General features: G+C 39.2%; 1 protein-coding gene across 3 annotated transcripts in view; it reads left to right on the top strand.

Moving 5' to 3' along the window:
* The window catches only part of ATRN (attractin), a 184325-nt gene that overhangs the window by 103039 nt on the left and 56591 nt on the right, over positions 1–24695 (top strand). For all 3 annotated transcript variants that reach the window (XM_053573893.1, XM_053573894.1, XM_053573895.1), the window contains exons 13-22: positions 669–790; positions 1570–1708; positions 3024–3214; positions 7007–7226; positions 7933–8118; positions 8684–8917; positions 13583–13720; positions 18110–18203; positions 21862–21914; positions 24283–24377. In XM_053573893.1, coding sequence (XP_053429868.1) covers positions 669–790; positions 1570–1708; positions 3024–3214; positions 7007–7226; positions 7933–8118; positions 8684–8917; positions 13583–13720; positions 18110–18203; positions 21862–21914; positions 24283–24377 — 1472 coding nt within the window. The remainder of the gene's footprint in view (positions 1–668; positions 791–1569; positions 1709–3023; positions 3215–7006; positions 7227–7932; positions 8119–8683; positions 8918–13582; positions 13721–18109; positions 18204–21861; positions 21915–24282; positions 24378–24695) is intronic.

Below are 24695 nucleotides of genomic sequence, written 5' to 3'. Positions count from 1 at the left end.
GCAGCCTCTCTTTTCTAGGGCCAACAGGAGATGCAGCAGGTCTGTAGTGCCCAGTAGTTCTCAAACTTGCACTTGAGTTTACATATGAATAAACAAAATGCAGCTCAGCCTAATGTTTCATGTGGGATTCTAGGGTGCTATCTACTTCCTGTGCCCAGCTTAGCCTTGTATTTTTAACTAGGAGGAATGGCTTGGCCTCCTACATTACTTTGGCTCTTGGGCAACTTCAGGCATTCATTCTATTACTAGTAGATTTTTTTCTTATGAAGAAAAGTATTCAAAGAACCAGACCTTCTATCGTATTTTTTTTTTTTTTTAAATTGCTGGGGATTTGTTGAGGGTACAAGAAACCAGGTTACACTGATTGCATTTGTTAGGTAAAGCCTTTCTTACAATCGTGTCTTGCCCCCAAAATATCATATCTTACAGTTGTTTAACCACTTTTTGTTTTCCGTGTTCAGTGTGCTTGGGGGTGGGGGGGTATAAAACACTATTTCTTTAGATTGTTTGTTTCTAAATCTTATTTTAACCTGCACATGTCAGTATATTTTCTTGCCAATTTCACTCTTTATTTTACTTTGCAACTATTGTTACTTTTTTTCAACCCCAGTTTCAGATTGTGCCCAACCAAAGCTGTCACAATTGATGAGTTTTTCTTCTCTTTATAGCTCTTGACCATGACAGATGTGACCAGCACACAGATTGTTACAGCTGCACAGCCAACACCAACGACTGCCACTGGTGCAACGATCATTGTGTCCCTATGAACCACAGCTGCACTGAAGGCCAGGTCAGGGGCCATTTCTCAAGGATTCTGAGGATAGAAAAATCCTAATTGAATGCAGGTTTAGGTTATAGTCTAACCTAGCTGTGACTAAGTACTAGATCCTTGGTTTGAGGTTTGTAATGGCAATTTCACTCTACCCGTGCAAGGGTAGGTAACAAGGTAGGGCTTGAGACCAAGAGTAAATCATGCGTGTGGCCACTCTTACTGAACTGTAGAAATGATAGGCTTTTGCAAAATCTCCTAGTCTTCTGTTATATCTTGGTTTTACGTAACTTCACTGTTCACCATATTTAATTTTTAAATTTTGGTTATAATAAAAAGACTAAAAAAATTAGATGGCCCGGCTTTTATAGTTTTTGACAACTTATAAGACATTTTTGTCAGCCTAATGCAGAGGTATCCAACCTGCAGCCCCTAGGCTGCATGCTGATTCTATGAGGACTTTTTTGTTTATCTGTGGTGTCAGATACAACAAAAAATACTCACAGACCTTTTTTTTTTGCTAATCATTTTTCATTAGTGTTTGTGTATTTAATGCGTGGCCCAAGACAGCTCTTATTCTTCCAGTGTGTGGCGGAGGAAGAAAAAAGGGTAGACGCCCCGACCCTAATGCAATTTGTAAAGTAGAGGGGCATTTGTAAAGTAAATAGATAAGCACATTGAAGCATGATGTTTAAGAGTGGGCTACTTCCTTGCCAGTTAAAGCATGTCCTTGAGCAGAATCATTATTGCAGAGTTTCCTCTGCAGTGCTGCTTCATCTGCATTGTCTACTGTATTCTAGATTTCCATCTCCAAGTATGACAGTTGCCCCAAGGATAACCCCATGTACTATTGTAATAAGAAGACCAGCTGCAGGAGCTGTGCCCTGGATCAGAACTGCCAGTGGGAGCCCCGGAATCAAGAGTGCATTGCTCTGCCCGGTAGGCCTTGCAGGGACATCTTGGTGTGTATGGCTCTAAAACTTCTTCCCCATTTCTCAATATTGGGTAGCCTAGGTTGAACCTAGCAGAGGGGAAATGCTACTTTTTATCCATTCACTTTTCATGCCAATATGTTTTTTTAAATTTCTTAAATGTTTATTTCAGATTAATATGAGGGTACAAATGATTACATTACGTTGTTTATGTCTGTTGGGTAAAGGTGTAGGTGAGCTTTTCACCGAGAAGGTGTAAATACCCTTATGAGCCTGGGGCCAGCCAGCCATGCCTGAACACCTGTGATATATTTGCTCGCATATTTGCTCAACCAGGATGTCCAAGAGTGGAAACTTCTGTGACTCTCTGCAACATCTGAGATGTGTACAAGAAAGTTGGGCTAGACCAGGCCCCTTTTGAATGTCCTTTGGAAGCACTTCATTCAGCTTGCAGGATGAGCTTTTTGTTTTTTAATTGTATCTCAAACTTTAATGTATAGTAAAATACCTGGGCTTTTGCTATAAAGTACAGGTGTGGGGTGGGGTCCTGGAGTCTGCGTTTTAACTAGCTGCAGATGCCTTACTTTGGGGAACAAATCTTTATTTGCTCTTAAATGATCTCTTTCCCATGGTGCCTTTCATTTATCTCAGTAACTATTACTGTTAATGACTGTCAGTGTTGATGGAGTCTCAGGGAACTTTGGGTCTGGTGAAGTTGCTTTGCTTATTCATGTCTTCCAGGAAACACGTGGAAGCTTCTCCTTGTGTGGGCCCAGGATGATCACCAGTAGCAGGTTACAAGTCTGCCTGTGTGCCGCAGTCACATCACTTTGATGTTTTCCCAAGAGCAATCTTCCCACCTCATTTTTGGGATGCTTTGTGCACTTGATTATACTTTCCCCCTGATGCAGCTTTTGGAGATTGTAGATTTGTTCATTTTCCAACTCATTTCTATTCTAGCAAATTTTTTACCCCACCTTTCCAATATGCATATTCATTTGTCTGCCCTTCACTTCAGATTTTAGTCTTCTTTCTCATTGTTCTTTAAAAGGCAGTATACCAGTCTAACATTGACATCAAACTGGTGTTTTCTTCTAAGACATAGGAGAGAAGACTTCAGAATATGCTGTTGTGATCCTGGAGATACGGCTGTGTTCTGTGTTTTGTCCTTAGCAATGTGTCTGATACCCTTACCAGGATCCTAATGAAGTTCCTGGGAATTCAAATCACAAAGATCACTTAGGTGTTCAGTAATTCCGAGCTAGTAATTTAGTTGTTTTGTATGATTTCTAATTTTTTTTTTCTTTTCCCCTTTACAATAGAAAATATCTGTGGCATTGGCTGGCATTTGGTTGGAAACTCGTGTTTGAAAATTACTACTGCCAAGGAGAGCTATGACAATGCTAAATTGTCCTGTAGGAACCACAATGCCTTTTTGGCTTCTCTTACAACCCAGAAAAAGGTAGAATTTGTCCTTAAGCAGCTGCGAATAATGCAATCATCACAGAGCATGGTGAGTTAAAATTGTCAGAACTTTTCTAGTAGCTACCTTTCTACTGAGGGCATGAGTGCAGCTTGCATAAAGAATGCTGTGGATATAGGTGATGTGCTTAGCAAAAGGAAAAGTGCTAGACTATATAGTCTAAATAGATTGTGGAGCTGTATTCTCAGAATTTCTTCCTTTAATGCCTTTTTTCTTACCTTGAAATTGTTAATACTTTGTGTATTTTTATTAGTCACATCTATTAAATTATAAGGTCTTCAAATAATTACATATGGGATAGTAATTTATTAATATGCACATACTCTGACATCGGCAGATGATTTCATATGTGTTTTATCTCTAGAGTCTGCTGGGGGGAAGGGAGAGGTCACTGCTAATTAGCCAGGTTGTATTAAGCTACCTGAGTTCCTTGGATTAAGGTATAATTACAGTGCATAGTACTACAGGGTCACAACTAAGAAGTGTACGTGCATTCAGATCTTCCTAAGACCCGGCCTGCCCAAAAGAAGAGACCACCTCCTTGACAAGAGTTTCTGAGCTCATAAAGGCTCAGGTTCCCTTTCTGTCCACCTAGTGCCATCAGGTGGCTTGTATTCTATAATGTCGTTTTTAGTCCAGAGTCCAAACTGTGATCCTACCTTTAGTTAGATAGATGCTCTTAGAATAGAGCTCTTCTGGCAGCCTTGGCTGTGGTGCAGTACAGTTTGGTGGAAAGGTTTTTGTAAAGCAGAGAGAAGTGGGCACAGCCTTTTTCAAGTGAAGGTATGGGAAGGATGGCCTGGGTCCTAATATGTGTGGCCTCTGTATACCACCTTAGGGCCCTTTTGAGACTATTCAAAGGTGTCCTGTATTTTGCTTTTCTCCTGTTAGTCTTTTTCTTCCAGGGCAACTTTGATATGGTGTGGACCCTCAACATTGATAACACTATCTTAGTGTGCTTACCTGAGGGGATGTTGTGGCTACACTTGGTATTTTACTATATTTTGATAGCTTTTCCAAATTTCATAATCTTCATTGGAGACTGTATTGTTTTTCTTCTTTGCCTCACCCACAAATATGGGCCTCTCCTGGCTCTGTGTCTTTGGGTGTCAGCTGACCTTACCATAGTCATTCAGTCCCTCAGGAAATGGATGGATGGCTCACAGCTTTGCCCATTACCCTGTTATCTCTACCAGTAACTTGAATCTACATCTCTGAAAAAACACCTGATTAGAAGGTTTCAACCATCCCAACTGGCCCCAGATAGACCTCTGGCCCTTTTTCTGTCCTCCTCAGGTTTTTAGCTATAAAGATTTCGGGACAGTCTAATCTCCTGCAACCACCTTTATGGGATAGACATTCACAATCTTGTGATAAGACTGATAGATGAGAGACAACCAAAGGGTAATATGCTCCCATAGCTATACCTCTAGATGTAGCCCAGTCTGTGGAGCCCAGATCTGTATGGAAAAACAGGAATGAGCATCCAACCTAGCCTTGAGATAGCTGGCAGAGAGCTGGGAAGAGGTAACCCTGAACGTAAAAAGGAGTGAATTGGGAAGGTAAAGGAGAAAAGAGGTTCTTGTGCATTAGTGCTCCCATATGTGAGATGTAAAATTGAGAGAAGGGCTCACTGAGTGAGCTTCAGGTAAGTTTGTATTGCTGGCTGCAGGCTAGATGGGAAGGATTTGCTATAGCTGGGCCTTGAGAAGGAACCAAGGCCAAATCCTAAAAGGCCTTAGCTACAATTCTGTTAGGCTTTGAAATTTACTGTGAAGGCCTCTTTAACCAAACAGGAATTATTGAAGGGCTTTTTCAAAGTATTAATTTTAATTATCCTTCTGTCTTTAAAAAATAATATGTATTTCAAAGGAAATTTAGAAAATACTAACAATAAAAATATAAAAATATCACTCATTATTATAACTAAAAATTACTTTTGGACGTATTTATTTCTTTTTGGTCGTTTAATAGGCATGTGTATTTTTGGCTCTGAAAAATGGAAATACAGTGTACATTTTGTTTTATAACAGCCAAAGTTAAGAATATCTTTCATTTCTGAGATAAACTTTATACTTTGATTTTACAAAACTTTTTTTAAACTCACTATCCCTAATCTAAAATCCAAAGTACTCTAATGAGCATTTTCTTTAAGTATCATGTCAGCACTCAGAAAGTTATTGATTTTATTGAACATTTTGGAGTTTTGAATTATGGATACTCAATCTGTATGTATATATGATGGAGTATTACTCAGCCTTAAAAAGTAAGAAGGAAGGCGGCGCCTGTGGCTCAGTGAGCAGGGCGCCGGCCCCATATACCTAGGGTGGCAGGTTCAAACCTGGCCCCAGCCAAACTGCAACAAAAAAATAGCCAGGTGTTGTAGCAGGCTCCTGTAGTCCCAGCTACTCAGGAGGCTGAGGCAGGAGAATCGCGTAAGCCCAGGAGTTGGAGGTTGCTGTGAGCTGTGTGATGCCACGGCACTCTACCAAGGGCGATAAAGTGAAACTCTGTCTGTACAAAAAAAAAAAAAAAAAAGTAAGAAGGAAATCCTGTCATTTGAAAAAATGGTAAACCTAGAAGACTTTTTTTTTTTTAAGACAGAGTCTCACTTTGTCACCCTCGGCCATGGTGTCATAAGTCATAGCAACCTTAAACTCTTGAGCTCAAGTGATTCTCTTGCCTCAGCCTCCCAAGTAGCTGGGACTACAGGTGCCCACCGTAATGCCTGGCTGTTTTTTTTAGAGACAGGGTCTTACTCTTGCTCCAGCTGGTCTCGAACTCCTGAGCTCAAGTGATCCACCCACCTCAACCTCCCAGAGTGCTAGGATTACAGGTGTGAGCTACTGAACCCAGCCTAAAACATTATGATTATGCCAAGTGAAATAAGCCTGGTTCAGAAAGATAAATACCACATGATCTAATTTATATGTGGAATCTAAAGAAGTCTTAATTAATAGAAGCAGTAAGTAGAATGGTAGTTGCTATGGGTTTAAGGGGTGGGTGGAGAATGGAGAGATGTTGTTCATAGGGTACAAAGTTTCAGTTATACAGAATGAGTAAGTTCTGGAGATCTAATGTACAGCATGGTGACTATAGTCAGAAATGCTGTATTGCATTCCTGAAATTTGCTAAGTGTTGATTTTTAATGTTCTCAACAACCCACCCCACTACCCCCCCCCAAAAAAAAACATACACACTGGTAGCTATATGAGGTGATAGATATGTTAATTCGCTTGTTTGCGTTAATCATTTCACAGTGTATACATAGATCAAAGCATCATATTGTATAGCTGAATAAAATTCAGCTGAATAAAATTTTGTAAGTTGTACCGCAGTAAAACTGGGGAGAATAGTTTAGTACCAAGCAGTACCCTGGGGCTGAAAGTGGGAAACTTCAATCACCCGAATTGGCCAAGGACTCCAAACAGACTTAGTTAATGATCAGAGGGTAGGTAGGCATATGACCAGCATTTTATAAATATTGCCAAGATGATCTCATGTATGAATGGACATTTAAACCATATTTGGGAGTGACCAGACTTCATAGCATTCGTTATAGAATATAAAACCTTCAGAACTTGATTATGGTTTTGCTATTAGTCTCTGTGAAAATTTTGATATGTTTTTTTCTCTGAGCTGTATTTCTATTCTTTGTAAAATGGTCACGTGGGAGTGATGATGTATTCTAATCTGCCATGGTTGAGTCAGAACATAGGGAGGTTTTCTTGCATCTGTGGAGTATGCTTTAGTGTCTTTATCTAAAAGCCTTCTTTGATCAAGACGTTGGTTTATTCATAGTTGTTTCTGTTTTGCCTATAGTCCAAGCTCACCTTAACTCCATGGGTTGGTCTTCGGAAGATCAATGTGTCCTATTGGTGCTGGGAAGATATGTCCCCATTTACAAATAGTTTAATACAGTGGATGCCATCTGAACCCAGTGATGCTGGATTCTGTGGCTTCTTGTCAGAACCCAGCACTTGGGGACTAAAGGCAGCAATCTGTATCAACGCACTCAATGGTAGTGTCTGTGAAAGGCCTGGTAAGTGCAAAGGTGAAGTAGGTGCTACAGGAAATTTATTGAGAGAGAAACCATGGGAGGTATAATTCAGTGAAGCATTCAGGATTCAAAAAGGCTGGAGATCTCCCTTACAGAAGTTTATAAATCATATTTTATGTGTAATTATGTATAAAATACTCATGACAACATATGGAGTATTGATTTCAAGCAGACTTACAGTCTGATATGAAGCAGAGTATAACCCAGAATTTTAGAAGCAGAGGGAAATGGTCTGTGGCCATTGAGGTAGGTTATAAATATGTATAGGATACTCATGACAACATATAGAGTATTGATTTCAAGCAGAGTATAACCCAGAATTTTAGAAGCAGAGGGAAATAGTCTGTGGCTATTGAGGTAGGTTGTAAAACCCCTGCAGTTCATCTTGAGTTCCCAGCTTCTTAGGGGCTTAGCTCTCTACTTTTAGAGAATCTTTCTCTATGGAAAGATTCACTTGTTCCCTCGTCTTTGTTCTTAATGTCCTTTGAAAGGGAAATCCATTTTTGCCCCAAGTGTGTAAATATACTCGACTAAATAATACATGATGATTCTAATGTTTTCTATTCTGTCCTTCATTTAGTATAGGCCCTGAATTGGTTTCATGACCCATGAATGGGTCACAACTCACATTTGAAAAGTTCGACGTGAAGGAAGCTCTAAGTGTCTCTCTCTTGTGTTTAATTTCCAGCAAACCACAGTGCCAAACAGTGCCGGACGCCATGTGCCTTGAGGACGGCGTGTGGGGAGTGCACGAGTGGCAGCTCTGAGTGCATGTGGTGTAGCAACATGAAGCAGTGTGTGGACTCCAATGCCTATGTGGCCTCCTTCCCTTTTGGCCAGTGTATGGAGTGGTATACAATGAGCAGCTGTCCCCGTAAGTGAAAAAGTGAGCTCTAAGCATTCATATATGCCCTGTGTCTTGGCAACAACTCTGCCATAGGGGTTTTGAGCCTCTGAACCTTTTAGAAATAAGATTGGACTTGACCTTTTGTTCAGGTTTGTCCAGAGGCTACCATTCTGTTCAGAGATAGTCCAGACTGGTGAGAACTTAATACAGAATTGGGCCCATGAACACAAGTAAATGAATGTAAGATAGATCATAGAGTACAGAAATAACTTGCCCAGCTTCACTGTCATATTATTCAGTCCATGTCTCCATATTGTAATCTCCTGATTGGTAAGTAAATTCTTCTAGTAGACAACCTTTAAGCCCTCTTCTGCCTCTAACATTCTGGGATTGGGGGGAAGGGTCCCTATTATGTGTTGGGCAAATATTGGGCTCTTTAAATTTACTATCTCACTTAAATGATCATAATAGAATAGTAATTTTGACCCACAAAAGTTGAACAGTCTATTAAAGAAAAATGTAATTTATATACAATAAATTCAAATTCACATTTTCTTGTGGTAGTGAATGCAACTTCTTTTTTTCCTAATAGCTGAAAATTGTTCAGGCTACTGTACCTGTAGTCATTGCTTGGAGCAACCAGGCTGTGGCTGGTGTACTGATCCCAGCAATACTGGCAAAGGGAAATGCATAGAAGGTTCTTATAAAGGACCAGTGAAGATGCCTTCACAGGCCCCTACAGGAAATTTCTATCCACAGCCTCTTCTTAATTCCAGCATGTGTCTGGAGGACAGCAGGTACAACTGGTCTTTCATTCATTGTCCAGGTAAGATGTTTTATATATCCCAATTTACATTCACTACCTATTTACAAAGAATAAAACCTTGAAAGCTACATTGTTTATGTGTAACTCACTCCTAATGATTGAGACAGGGAGGAACAGACCAGGAGCTGGCCCAAAGCCTGAACCTGGACCTACCGGGGGTGGGAGTGGGTTCCTGAGACACCAACTCTTGAGAAATTGGCCTTTGATTCAGACTTGAAGTGACTACTTGAGAATGTGGTTGTGGGCTTCTGGAATGGTTGGGAGAGGCTAGACAGGTGCAAAGACTCCCAAGAGATTAGGGGGCAAGACTTCTCCAAGAGCCTGTCAGACAGAGCCATTGACAACAGGGCTCTTTATGAGGACTTCTTTCACGAAGGTGAAAGGCAAGAGACTGGGAGAAAATATCTGCAAAGTATGTAACTAATGATTATCATGTAGATATATAAACTCCTGCCCTCCAGAAAAAAATAGCTAAATGTCAACCCAACAGAAAAAGTAGGCAAGGGATGTAAAGAAGTCATTCTTAGAAAGGAGCTAGGACAAGAAAACCCAAAATAACATGAGAGACCTGTTTTTTATCTGCTAAACTGGCTTACATTTTATGTGTTTTTTTTTTTCCTGTAAGATTTGGGGGATCTATAATTCTGTTTCTAATCTACTGGTGATTAACTTCTTAATGAAGTATTTAAATCTGTGCTTTTCCATTAATACCAAGAATATATCAGGTGAAATGATAATTCACAGAATGGGAGAAAATAATTTACAAATCATGTATCTGATAAAGAGTCTAATATCCAGAATATATAACTGTTTAAACTCAGCAGTGAAAAGACAAGCCAATTAAGAAATGGATAAAGGATTTAAATAATCATAACTCGAAGAAGAAATACAAATGGCTTATAAGGCATGAAAAGATGCTAAGTATCATTTGTCATTAAAGAAATGCAAGTTAAAACCTCAAGATAGGCTGGGAGAAGTGGCTCACAGCAGTTATAATTCTACCTCTCTGGAAGGCTAAGGCAGGAGAATCCCCTGAGCTCAGGAGTTTGAGACCAGCCTGAGCAAGAGCAAGATCCTGTCTCTACTAAAAATAGAAAAATTAGCTGGATGTCATGGCAGGCTGTAGTCCCAGCTACTTGGGAGACTGAGGCAGGAGTATCGCTTGAGCCCAGGAGTTCGAAGTTGCTATGAGCTGATGCCACAGTACTCTAGCTCGGGCAACAGAGTGAGACTCTGTTTCAAAAAACGAAACAAAACCCATGGGAGATACCACTTCAACCCCCCTGAAATAGTTCTAATAAAAAAAATATTTAGTAACAGGTATTGACAAAGATGTAGAGAAAGTGAAACCCTCATATTTTGCTGGTAGAATTACTTAATGGTGTAGCTACTTTGGAAAGTAGTTTGGCAATTCCTGAATAAGTTAAATATGGAGTTATAATATGGCTTTCCATTTCCACTCTGAGGTACATACACAAGAGAACTGGATATATATTTCACTCGGAAACTTGTACATAAATGCTCATGGCAGCATCATTCATAATAAGCAAAAATGAAGACAACCCAAATATCTGTCAGCTGGTGAATGGATAAATAAAATGGGTATTTATCCATATGATTTAATACTAGTTAGCAATAAAAAGAAATGAAGTTTTCACATTCTATGAGATGGGTGACCCCAAAAATATGCTATGTAAAAGAAGGCACGTGCAAAAGATTATATAGTATCTGATAACATTTTATATGAAATGTCAAAAAAAGACGCTTGAGATTTTCCAAAGGAGCTGCACCATTGTATATTCTCACCAACAATGTATGAAGGTTCAAATTTCTCCATGTTCTTACTAACACTTGGTATTATCCATCTTTTTTAGTAGAGCTGTTCTAGCAGGTGAAAAGTGTCATTGTACTTTTGCTTTGCATTTCCTAAAGACTAGTAAAGTTAAGCATCTTGTTAGCCTTTTGTATATCTTCTTTGAAGAAATATCAATTATTTGTCCATTTTTAAATTGTATTGTCTTTTCATTATTGAACTATAAGAGTCCTTTATGAATTCTGGATATAAGTCCCTTACTGGGTATATCTTTTGCAAATACTTTCTCCCATTCTGTGGGTTTCTTAATGGTGTCTTTTGAAATCAAAAGTTTTTTTTTTTTTTTTTTAAAGAAGAGGGATGAGTTTTATTTTATTTTATTTATTTATTTTTACTTTTTTGGCTGGGGCTGGGTTTGAACCCACCACCTCCGGCATATGGGGTCCATGCCCTATTCCTTTGAGCCATAGGCGCCACCCTGAAATCAAAAGTTTTAGATGTCAGTTAACTCCACTGTATCAGTGTTTCCATCCCATGTGATTTTTGGTATTGTATCTAAGAAATCAGTGTCTAACTAACTCAAGATCACAAATATTTACTCCTGTGTTTTCTCTGAAGCTCTATATAGACTTATCTCTTATGTTAGATCTTTGCTCCCTTTTGAATTACTTTTATGTATGTATAAGGTAGACCTTCACTGTTTTTGCTTGTGGACATGGTTCCTGCACTGTTGAAGAGATTGTTTTTCTTGCCATTGATTTGCCTTGGCACCTTTGTTGAAAGTCAGTTGACTGTGAATTAAGGTCTCATTTTCAGACTCCCAGTTCTGTGCCATAGATGTATATATTTTTCCTTACTGCCAGTATCACACTGTTTTGATTACTGTAGCTTTGCAATAAGTTTCAAAATCATGAAGTTTAAGTCCTTTAATTTTGTTCTCATTTTTTTATCCTGGGTTCTTTGCATTTCCATATAAATTTTAAAATGAGCTTTTCAGTTTTTACAGCAACAACAACCACAGCAAAATCCAGCTGATTTGATAGAAATTGTGTTAAATCTCTTGACCAACTTGGGGTATATTACCATCTTAACAATAGTAAACTTTCCAGTCCTTGAACCTGGAATGTCCATCTTTACTTTCTTTCAGTAATGCTTTGTATTCAGTGTACATGTTCTGCTTTTACTTTGTAAAATTTATCATACGAAGTATTTTATTCTTCTTCATGCTATTATAAATGGAATTGTAAACTTAATTTTATTTTATTTATTTTTTTTTTTGTAGAGACAGAGTCTCACTTTATGGCCCTCGGTAGAGTGCCGTGGCCTCACACAACTCACAGCAACCTCCAACTCCTGGGCTTAAGCGATTAATTTTATTTTCTGATTGGTCATCCTAGAGTGTAGAAGAAGTACAGTTGATGTTTGTATATTGATCTTATATCACACAACCTTGATAAACTCATTTATTATTTCTACTCTATTCTCCTCTACTGGATTTGTTTTTATTGATAAAGGGCATCTGGTCATGTTGGCAGTCCTTTACTTCTCCTAATTTAGGGTACAGATGTCTCAGTTCCCCCTTTTTTGTCATATTGGCCCCATCTGCTTTAATTTCTGGAAATTCCTGATTACTTCTGAAGTATCTCTCAATACTTCTAAAAGCACTTTTTCCTTTTATCTCATACTTCTGTTGATTTATCCTTGTTTTTACATTTCTTCTGTAATTCTAGTGGGATTTTGAAGGGAGGTGAATGAGAAGCATTTTCTCAATCTTTTAATCTTGAGCTAGAATACAGATTTTTTGTGTAAATGATTTTAGGAATTACATTTTCATGTGTGTTATACTTACCCTTTGCCCCATATAGTTGCTTATCTTCACAGGAGCAAATGAATATTCCACACATCTTAAGTAACTTTTGTGCACTCATGACTTGTGCAATCGTTTTAAGTTTTACAACTCAGATATCTACAGGGATGGGGTGGATAACAGGTGGATAAACAGAGCAGGTCCAAGGCTATGGAAAGTTGCCAAGATGGTGAAAAACTATCACACTGACCAATCAAGACAGGTCTACAAAATCAGAGATTTTATTTATAGTGATGCAGGTTGTGTGTTTTGTGAATGCCCCCGCCCTAGCCCTCTCTGAGTTCTGCAGTATACAGCCTATGCATCTATCCTGAGCAGTCCTGAGAATCCCAATCTTTATATGTCTTCTTAGTTGTAAAGTCCGTATCCATCAGGAATTTTAGTAATCCTACTTGTGGAAATGTTTATGTATAAAGATGGTTACTTATCTAATGAAAAATTTAAAGCAAATTAAATATTAGAATATATGGTTAAATAACTTATAATTCACAGAAATCATTCTTCCATTTAAAGTTTTATTTGCAATAGATGAAATAATGTGATAAAATAATTGTGATCTAAGCTAAAAATTCAAAATTGAATATTAACATGAGCACAGTTATGTAAAACTGTATAGAAAAATAACTGGAAGGAAAGATACCAAATATTAACCATGGTTGCTTGGTAATGGAATTATATCTGGTTTCCCCATCCTTACATTTTTCATAGGATAACATTTATTTTTCAAATAAACCATCAATGAGCATATATTTTTTATAATTAATAACAAAATTATTTTTTAATATTGCTATGGGCTATCATCTTGCTGTGATATATTTCTGATTTTCTTGAACTAGCTCTTTTTTGATATTTTTCTCAAGCTAGTTTTTACTGGGCCAGTTTTGATGATTTTATATTTGGAGGCAATAGGATGTTAAACAGTTGTTGCATTTACTCCACACAGTTCTACCATGGGACAGGCCCCTTGAAATTCTCTTTTTTCCAGCCTGCCAATGCAATGGCCACAGCAAATGCATTAATCAGAGCATCTGTGAGAAGTGTGAAAACCTGACCACAGGCAAGCACTGTGAGACCTGCATATCTGGCTTCTATGGTGATCCCACCAATGGAGGGAAATGTCAGCGTAAGTCAAATTGATCAGGTTTATTGATGGCAAATCAGTGTTGAACACAATACTTCTATTTGACTTGAATATCTAAGAGGAGAAAAGCCACTTTTATTAAATTATACTTGTCAGGGGTTCAGCTGAGAGAGGGAGCTGAGCTTCCAGGTACTGGAGTAGCTGGTTAAAGCAAAAAGCTGAAAATAATTTAAGACTTTAATCATATTCTACAGTAGTATAAGAAAGGGGCCAAAACCAGAGAAAGAGCTGACTCTTCTTGTTCCTTTTCCCCTCATGGAATAGGGCACCTGTTAAGTATTGAGTGGATCAGCTCAGACTTGAGAGTCCTGGGGATTGTCTCACAGTGGAGGGAGCCCCAAACAAAAGGCTCTGGCAATGTTGTAGACCCTGAGGTTGCAGGGAGGAGGAGAAAGGGCTAGGAGTAGGAAAGTCCTGGGTACTGAGACAGAGTGGGGAAAGTGTCTTCAGAGTCCTCCCCAATAGGGAGGCCTCAGCAGAGGCACCTGAAGACTTCTGCCCATGGCCTCAGGTAGGGAAACATTGGAATGAAGACTCAAGGGCTAAGAATGTAAATATACGAAAGAGCATGTCTAGTAAAGGAGTGGGATCCTTTACTGCAACTTTCTGGGAGATTCTGTAGGACTTTGTGTGCCCCAAGTCTGCTGAGGGGAGGGCACCTCCTTGGAGGCAGCCAGGGAAAGCCTGTGTCAATACTTGCATGAAAAAAAAAAAAATCACAGTTTTTTAACCAGAAGCTAGATTCCTCAATACTTGTAGCATATTTTAAAAGATTTAGATAGTCCCATGTTTCCCCATTCATATCCATCTGAAGACTATAAGCAATAGAACATTTTATTATTAGAACATAAATTCAATTTTTTTTTGAAACAGAGTCTCACTCTGTTAGCCAGTCTGGAGTACAGTGGTGTGATCGTTCAAATTCCTGGTCGTTCAAACAATCCTACCAATTCAGCTTCCCAAGTAGGGAAGGGACTACAGGTGCATATCACCATACCCCACCAATTTTTTAAAAAGTTTTTGTAGAGACAGGGTCTCACTGTGTTGCCCAGGCTGGTTTTGAGTTCCTGGGATTAGGCAATCCTCTTCCCTTGGCCTCCTAAAGTGCTGGGATTACAAGTATGAGTTACCATAACCAGCCATAAATGACAAGTGACACCAATGAACTAATTGTTGATTTGTTCTAGTTTCCAACTAAAAAATACATAGTCCTCTAGTTCTGCAGTCCCTAACCAGACTCCACAGTGGGAGGATGAGCAAGAGAAGCCTTATCTGTATTTATAGCCATTCCCCATGGTTCAGGTCACTACCTGAGCTCCGCATCCTATCAGATTAGCGGTGGCATTAAATTCTCATAGGAGCACCAGTGCCACTGTTAACTGTGCATACAAGGAATCTTAGGTTGCAGCTGCTAATGAGAATCTATGCTTGATCTGAGGTGGTGATGCTAGCACTGGGACTGTCTAGTTGCAGGAAAACAAGCTCAGGGCTCCCACTTGTTCTTCCTTATGGTGAGTTGTATAATTATTTCATTGTATATTACAATGTAATAATAATAGAAATAAAGTATACAATAAATGTAATGTCCTTGAATCACTCCAAAACCATCCCTCCCCCACTCCTCCTAGACCATGGAAAAATTATCTTCCATGAAACTGGTCCCTGGTGCCAAGGTTGGGAACTGCTGCCTAGTTGAAAGATTTTCAAGTTCTGAGCAAGGGAAATGAATAACATCCCACTTCCGCACTTCTTTTTTTTTTTTATTGTTGGGGATTCATTGAGGGTACAATAAGCCAGGTTACACTGATTGCAATTGTTAGGTAAAGTCCCTCTTGCAATCATGTCTTGCCCCCATAAAGTGTGACACACACCAAGGCCCCACCCCCCACACTTCCGCACTTCTAAACATGGCTTTTCAGAATCTAATTTTAGACCAGTCAGGAGAGAGGTCATGTTCTAGCGGTGTCCCTTACTCTATCTGGGGTTCACTTTCCTCATCTGTAAAGTGGGGGTAATAGGGTGGTTGTTGAGATTAAGGCATCCAGAGCAGTGTATGACACATACTCAACACTCAGCAGATAGCAATTATTACCTTTCCAATGTCATTTTCCACTACACCTAAATAAAATTTCTTGGTCAAATTCAAAGGTATTTAATAAAAGTATTTTCCCCACTCCTTGTGAATAGATTTTATTCATTAGATCAATGGTTCTCAACCTTCTTAATGCCATGAGCCTTTAATACAGTTCCTGTGGGTCGTGACCCACAGGTTGAGAACCGCTGCATTAGACGGCAGTCAGAGCACCTAACACTATGCAGTGATAGAAGTGGACAAGACATTGTGCTGTCAGGTACTCAAGATGTGTTTTATTATCCCCAAGGTTCAGTAACCTTCCCAAAGTCTCACAGCAAGATGTGGCCAAGCTGAGAACCATATCCATTCACATATCTATAGCTGCCATCTAGAAAAATTTCCTCCGTCTTGTCTATAGGGCCTGAGTGTAATTGATCAGAAGTTAGAGCTTGCTTTGTTTTTCAAAGTCCTAACCCATAATAAAAACATGACTTTACAATTAATGACAATTAAGTTTATGGGGGGGGGAAGCAGAAAGAGGGATGGAGGGAGGAGGGTGGGGCCTTAGTGTGTGTCACACTTTATGGGGGCAAGACATGATTGCAAGAGGGACTTTACCTAACAATTGCAATCAGTGTAACTGACTTATTGTACCCTCAATGAATCCCCAACAATAAAAAAAAAAAAAAAAAAGAGAAAAAAAAAACAAAAAAAAAACAAAAACATGACTTTAAAAATACTGCAGGTAACACCAAGTCTTTAACGTTTTTCTTCTTTAAATTGTATAGTTCTTAGCTAAATAATAGCCACAATCTATGGAGTGCTGTGTTTTTGTATCATATACGTCTTATTTTATTGAAGCCTTGCAGTAACCCTATAAAATAGGGCCTCTTATTATCCCCAGTATATACACAAGGAACCTGAGATTCAGAAAGGTTAAGTGGCGTGCCCAGAGTTACAGAAGAGCCAAGTGGAGGACGCCGAATTCAAACCCAGGCAAACTGAATCAGGCCTTTTCACTAATACACTGCACACACCCCGGACTCAACAGAGCCAAGAGTTGAACACTTGTGTTTCTGACTCCCACATCCATTCTGTTAATGTCTGCACTATTCTGTTTTAAAGATTGTCTTTGGTGATTTTTTTTTTCTCCACAGGATTTATTTTAAAATTACATCTCTCATTGCTTGAGCCTAAGAGTTCAAGGCTGCAGTGAGCTATGATCATGCCACTGGATTTCAGCTTGGGTGACAGACTGAAATTCTGTCTCTTTATTTTTTTTAATTTTTATTTATTTATTAATTTTTTTTTTTTAGAGACAGAATCTCACTTTGTTCCCCTCGGTAGAGTGCCATGGTGTCACAGCTCACAGCAATCTCCAGCTCTTGGGCTTAGGCGATTCTCTTGCCTCAGCCTCCTGAGTAGCTGGGGCTATAGGAGCCCACCACAGTGCCCAGCTATTTTTTTGTTGCAGTTTGGCCAGGGCCGGGTTTGAACTTGCCACCCTTGGTGTATGGGGTCGGCGCTCTACTCACTGAGCCACAGGTACTGCCCCACTCTGTCTCTTTAAAAAAACCAAAAAACCCCAAAACTCTTCTCTCCAGCCTAATGCCTTTAATTTATGCATGGAAAAACGGGGTAAAGTAAAAACATTTTGAGCAAAAAGACTCATTTCTACTGGAGTATAAAATTTGTTATAGCTTGTATTATATGTTGAATGAAAAAAAAGGTATGTTGAGATGGCCAGAGGAGGGGGATGGGAATAGTTGTTTTCTGTAAAGGCGAAAAAGAAGGCAAGGTAAGGGTGGTATGCTCTGAGGTCTCTATAACACTGAGCCCTGGTTCTGAGCCCTGGTGTGATTGCAAATGTGGCTGTGGTGGAGAAGTGGAGGCAGAGGATAGTCAGACCAACCCTCCTTTCAGAGGGTCTCCATGGGCCAGGGACTGTGTCTCTGTCCCCACACCCAGGGTCTGGCACTCTGGAATTGCCTCATAAATATCTATTGAATGGATGAAAGAATCATAGTGAAAAGAGAGTCTCTTGAAAAGATCAGAATAGAATAGTGATTGCTTCAGGTGGCCATGGGAAATAGCATTCTTTGTGCTCCTGTCCTTAGACTTTGGTTCCCTCAATCTTGCCTTTAGTTATTGTCATTGGCTGGAAAATCATGAATGTTACCCATTAAATGGTCTTATTTAATCACACCCAAATCAGATAAATTATTTGTTTTAGGAAAAATCTCTGGTAGTCATAATCTTTTCAGCCAGTTGTGACCTCCCCCCTCTCTTCTGTCCAGCGTGCAAGTGCAATGGGCATGCATCACTGTGCAACACCAACACGGGCAAGTGCTTCTGTACCACCAAAGGCGTCAAGGGGGAAGAGTGCCAGCTGTGAGTACCACATTCCCTGTTCCACTGTGTGCTTGCCCTAATACTGCACCCCCACCCCCACATACTCCAACTACCCACTTCCCTGTGCCTTGTTGTCAGCTCTCAGAGATCCCTGGGTTGATTGGTTTATAATGTTGCCCTTTCTACTTCAGACAGGTCAACCCCTAAACTGAGGAAGTTGTCAGGTTAGCAGCAGTTCCTTAAAGGTGGCCTAATTCACATTTTTATTGTGATTCTGACACTTCCTGGGTTGCTAATTTGGATTAGTCATCCTAACTGAAGCAATTGGAAGAGCCATTGTTCTAGTGATGTTATCTATTTGGCATTTTGGTTATCTGATGGTAGATATGATCTTAAACACATCACTCCCTGCCCTTTTCCTTGGCGACATGTGTTAAGCATCTTCCAGGGGTGTCCCCATCCATGAGGATGCAGACTTGGCATCAGGCACACTTGCAGACTTGAGGTTTTAGACCTGGCTCTGCCTCCCTGAGCAGGGTGCTCTTTCGGCAAATCACTGAATAGTGCTGAGCCTCAGTTTCCTTATCTGTCAATAGTGGGACTAGCAATAATTATTTTCAGTGTCCTGGTAAGTTGAAACAAACAAGATTGTTCTCCAATTAATATACACTTGTCTGTCTACTGGAAAGCCTCATAAAACACATGCATCCAGGTTTATTCATTATCTCTAGAAAAAACTAAGAAGTGTTTGATATCAAGACATTGAGCTGATTTAAGTAGATTTATCACTGTAAACTCCCCCCCCCCACAAAGAACAAAGGTAGTAATGCCAACCAGTGATTGAGACATTGGTAGTAGTTTGTCTATATTTTATAGTTTATGTCAGTGAATATACTAGTTTTATGCTGCCCTAAATTAACAAACTGTGGCATATGTATACCATGGAACATTGTTTAGGCATAAGGAAAGATGGAGACTTTACAATTTTTGTGTTTACCTGGATGGAGTTGAACCACAGTCTTCTTAGTAAAATATCACAAGAATGGGGGGGAAAATGCCCAGTGTACTCAGTACTAATATGAAACCAGTAATAAACGATTACATACCCTCATCAACAATGTAAACACAAAGTCTAGGAAGGGAAGGGAAGAGGAGAGATGGAGGAGGGGGAGCGTGATTGGTGGCATCTCACCTAACGTACACAATGTGAGGGTGTTTAGCATGCCCCTGGGTGAAGGGCTCTTCTACAACTTGAACTTTACCTCGGAGTGAGAATAGTGTAACCTATGAACTTGTACCCTCATGTTAATTTGAAATAAAAATAAATTTAACTTTTAGATCTTTGTTCCTTTAAACAGAAAAATGTGATAAAGTTAATCACTCTTGCCCTCAGGTGATATAACAGACAGGAGGCCAATGAAAGACTTTTAAAGTTCCTAGGAGATTATAGATATGAGCAAGTGCTAATAATCACCCTGTATAGAAGGACACAATATTCCTGTGTTATCTTACTTGGGAAAAGTGCTTCGCCTGAGCTTTTCCTGCCTTTCTTTGTAATTCATAGCTGTTGTGCTTGCCAAAATGGCTTTGCAAAGTGGGAAATTGGACTTTGCTGATGTTCATAGATGATATCTATGGGGAAATTAATCATTTTTTGAGTAGAAGTTATATTTTTTTTTCTGAAGACTAGTGGACACTGCTTAAGGGTTTTTTGTTTGTTTATTTTTTTGAGACAGAGCCTTAAGCTGTTGCCCTGGGTAGAGTGCTGTGGTATCATAGCTCACAGCAACCTCCAACTCCTGGGCTCAAGCGATTCTCCTGCCTCCGCCTCCCAAGTAGCTGGGACTACAGGCGCCCGTCATTTGGTTGCAGCTGTCATTGTTGTTTGGTGGGCTTAGGCAGGATTCGAACCCGCCAGCTCAGGTGTATGTGGCTGGCGCCTTAGCTGCTTGAGCCACAGGCTCCAAGCCTGCTTAAGGGTTTTTAAAAAAGGATTCTTCGTATTTAATATTCTCTCACTTGTATTTAAAGAACAGGATCTGTTTACCCTGGGAGAATAGCAAAGAAATGAGAAATGAATACTTGAAAAATATTTTGACTATACTTTTAGTTCACACAAAGTGGAAATGTGTTTTTCATTATAACAAATAGGGCCTAGATTTATTACATTTGGATTTCTCTGATGTACTTTGGCAAATGCTTGTCAGTTCTCATATACTATATTTTGCAGTGCATAATGTGCACTATTTGCCCAAATTTTTGAGAGAAAATAGGATGCCCATTATACATGGGTAGAACCAATTCCATATCTGTATAATTGTTTTTAATTCTTTTGTTTATGCTTATCCATTAGAAGTATAACTCTAGAAAACAATGATGATTTTCGTATGCAAAATAAGACCCTGGAATGTGGTAATAGATTTTTGTTGAACTTGTAACAACAGTATTTTCTGCCAACATATTTCTCTTTGTACACTTTAGGCCTGAGCTAGCAATACAGCTGCTGTTTTTACAAAATTCTTTTATAATACAAAAAATAAGTGTCTAAACATAAATAAAAATTGGAATTAAAAAATTAAAACAAGTCTCAGCAACCTTGTTTGCTGTTGTTACAGCGGCAGCCACATACACCGAAGCTGGTGGGTGTGAGCCTGGCCAGTCCAGCTGGACAACGGTGACAACTGCAACAAAAAATAGCCAGGCATTGTGGTGGGCACCTGTAGTCCCAGCTACTTAGGAGGCTGAGGCAAGAAAATCACTTAAGCCCAGAAGTTTGAGGTTGCTGTGAGCTGTGATGTCATGGCACCCTACTGAGGGAGACAAAATAAGACTCTATCTCAAAAATAAATAAATAAATAATTAATTAATTAAAATGAGGCTTGGCCTTGGTGCCTGTAGCTCAGCAGTTAGGGCGCTGGCCGTGTACACTAGGGCTGGTGGGTTCGAACCCAGCCTGGGCTTGCTAAACAACAATGGCAACTACAACAACAAAAAAGCCAGGTGTTGTGGTGGGCACCTGTAGTCACAGCTACCTGGGAAGCCTGAGGCAAGAGAATCACTTAAGCCCAAGAGTTTGAGGCTCCTATGAGCTGTGATACCATGGTATTCTACCAAAGGCAACATAATGAGACTCTGTCTCAAAAAATAAAAAAAATAAAATGAGGCTTAGTGCTTAGGGTTCTGGCTACATCCACCAGAGCTGGTGGGTTTGAACCCGGCCCAGGCCTGCTAAAAACAACAATGACAACAACTACAACAAAAAAATAGCCAGGTATTGTGGCGGACGCTTGTAGTCCCAGCTACTTGGGAGGCTGAGGCAAGAGAATTGCTTAAGCCCAAGAGTTTGAGATTGCTGTGAGCTGTGTTGCCATGGCACTCTACCGAGGGTGACATAGTAAGAATCTGTCTCAAAAAAATTAAAATGAAAGATTTTTCTCCCGAAAGTTTGGGCCCAAAATGTTGGTGCACATTATACATGGCAAAATGTGGTAGTTGATGTGTGGACTGTGGAGCAGTCAGTGTTGAAAGTTCATGCACTCGCTTCCTCGTCTCCCTGAACTGAGTGACACTAAAGAGTGCAATCATAATGACTCCAAACTCTCTGTACTTTATAGAGAAAGGGTCTGCATGGTTTTCAAATGAATGTAGATTCTCTTGTAAACAGCAACATAAAATAATCTTCCCTTTTTCCCCCTAGATGTGAGGTAGAAAATCGATACCAGGGAAACCCTCTGAAAGGAACGTGTTATTGTAAGTGTTTTTGCAATTCTTATTTCTAGAAGCAAAGTGATTTAGTAAAACATTGTTAATAACATGGTTTGAGAATGGTGAATGCTAATTGGAATATAGCAACCACCCATCAAAGTGTCCCTTGACTTGATGCATTTACATTCTATTAAGGTTACTACATATATGAGCACCATTTTAAACTGCGTTAATTGTGGTCATGGTTGATGTTAATGTGTTAATGGCAGATAGCAGGGAAGAGTACAGAGATAGACATCTCTGGCTTTCCTTGTTTGTGTTCTCTTGATACTTTCATTTGCCATGAGCTGGTTTGTGTCATATTGTTTCATATTTTAAGGTATAGATCAAAAACAGAATTCTTAAGAAATAGTTTTAATTTCATCATTTTTTCTGGAACTGATTAGTGTTAACTACCTTGGAATAATTGGTGAAACTGGCAAAGTGACCAGGTTTTTATGGGTAAATGCATTTTCTCCCAATAGGACAATCCACATGGCATGCTGTACTATGAAACCAGAGAAACAGGAGTTATGGCTTATCTGTTGTAATTATATACTTGCTAAGTTGAATAGCATCCCCTAAAAATTCATGTCCACTTGGAACCTGTGGATGTGACTTTATATATCTAAAACTTTTAGAAGACCGGAGCAAAACTTTTGACCTTGGGTAGGGAAAAGAGTTCTTAGATACAATTCACAACTCATAAAAAAGTTAATGAGACTTTATCAAAATTTAAAACTTGTATTTTTTTAATTAAAAAAAAATAAAAAACAAGGGCAGTGCCTGTGGCTCAAAGGAGTAGGGCACCAGCCCCATAGGCCGGAGGTGGTGGGTTCAAACCCAGCCCCGGCCAAAAACTGCAAAAATAAATAAATAAATAAAATAAAAAACAAGCCACAGACTAAAAATATTTACAAATCATGTATTTGATGCAGTACTTGTACCTAGAATATGTAAAGGACTCTTACAACTGAGTAACTTAAAAACAGGAAAAGATTTGAATAGGCATTTCACCAAAGAAGATATAACAATGGCCAGTAAGCGGATTGAAAAATTAGTCATCTGGGATAGGCATATTACAATCATGAGGGACAGCCCTAGGATGGATGGCTAGAATCAGCATTTAATACCATGGCTTAGTAGAAAACATCTATAATCTTATTCCTGTTTTCTGCATTCAAACTATTGCAGTATGTCTCTGTGGTTAAATATATGAAAAAACCTGGCCTCAACCAGACAAGTAATTGGAAAAAGGATGGAGTATTTTAAAGGCCTTTTCATATAAGTATGGATGTTATCCTTTAATTCCATACTGAAACTGGATAACTGGGCATTTCTTAAAGATTAGTTGAAATGTGGAAATGGAAAACACATCAGTGAACTTTTTGTAATCAGGTACATTAAAATTTTTTATCCTGTGAATTTAAAAAACCACCAGTAAGCTTTAGCAAGGATGTTGAGAAACTGGAGCCTTCATGGGCCACTTGTGGGAATGTAAAATGATATAGCCACATTGTAAAACCATTCATCAGATTCTTAGACTGTTAAAAATAAACTTACCTAGCCAGGCGTTGTGGCGGGCTCCTGTAGTCCCAGCTACTCAGGAGGCTGAGATAAGAGAATTGCCTAAGCCCAAGAGCTGGAGGTTGCTGTGAGCTGTGACATCAGGGCACTTTACTGAGGGTGATAAAGTGAGACTTTGTAATTTTCTAGTTTTTTGATAGTTTCTTAATAGGTGTGAAGTAATACCTTACTGTGGTTTTGATTTGTATTTCCCTAATGATCAGTAGTATTAAGTATATTCTCATACGCTTATTGGCCACTTTCCATCTTCTTTGGAAAAAAAATCTATGTAAGCCCTTTGTTCATTTTTAATCAGGTTGGCTTTTTGTTCTTGAATTGTATATTAATATTTTTTAAAAATTAAATTATTCCAACTTCAGCTGGTAAGCTTTCTTTCAAGCTGTGTTTTTTTGCTACGTCACATTAGTCTTTGATTGTTTTCTTCCTTTCTGGAGTAAAATAACCACGGCTTATCTTCCTTGCCCTAGACCTAGAACCAAGTGTTTTTCCATGGAGTCCTAGTTTCTATTATACCATTAATTTATGTCTATGTATCCTTAGCATGTTTAGATAATACTTGCAGGTGAGTTAATTTGGAACATAAAATCTCAACCAGGGTCATGATGTAAGGAGGGTTTGGTAGATTAACCCAAATAAAATGGACTGCCCTGAAAATTGATTTTCTTTGAAAAACTTAGGTATAGATGAGTCAAAGTACTTTTTGGTTATTCAATTTATGAGAAAAGCAGTCTGTATCTGTTCTTTTTTTTAAATTGATCTCTAAATACGCATTTCTTTCTTTCTGTAGATACTCTGCTTATTGACTATCAGTTCACTTTTAGCCTGTCCCAGGAAGATGATCGCTATTACACAGCCATCAATTTTGTGGCTACTCCTGATGAAGTAAGATTTTTAAAGTCTTTCTATTTCATTTTGAATTTATTGGGATCTTTCTCTTGGTCATTATGGGTAGAAATAGTGTCTTAGCAGTGGTCTCAGAGTAGAATCTACAGAATGACCAGTAGGGGTGCAGAAAAGAAATCTTAGCATCTAATCCTAACACTCTGGGAGGCCGAGGCAGATGGATTGCTTGAACTCAGGAGTCTGAGACCAGCCTGAGCAAGAGTGAGACCCCATCTCTATAGATAGAAAAATTAGCTGGGCGTTGTGGCAGGTACCTGAGACAAGAGGATTGCTTGAGTCCAGGAGTTTGAGGTTGTT

The sequence above is a fragment of the Nycticebus coucang genome, chromosome 21 (assembly GCF_027406575.1).
Source record: "Nycticebus coucang isolate mNycCou1 chromosome 21, mNycCou1.pri, whole genome shotgun sequence".
NCBI classification, from domain to species: Eukaryota; Metazoa; Chordata; class Mammalia; order Primates; family Lorisidae; genus Nycticebus; species Nycticebus coucang.
Note: the sequence above shows the minus strand (reverse complement) of the source record. Positions and strands in the feature narration are given on the sequence as shown.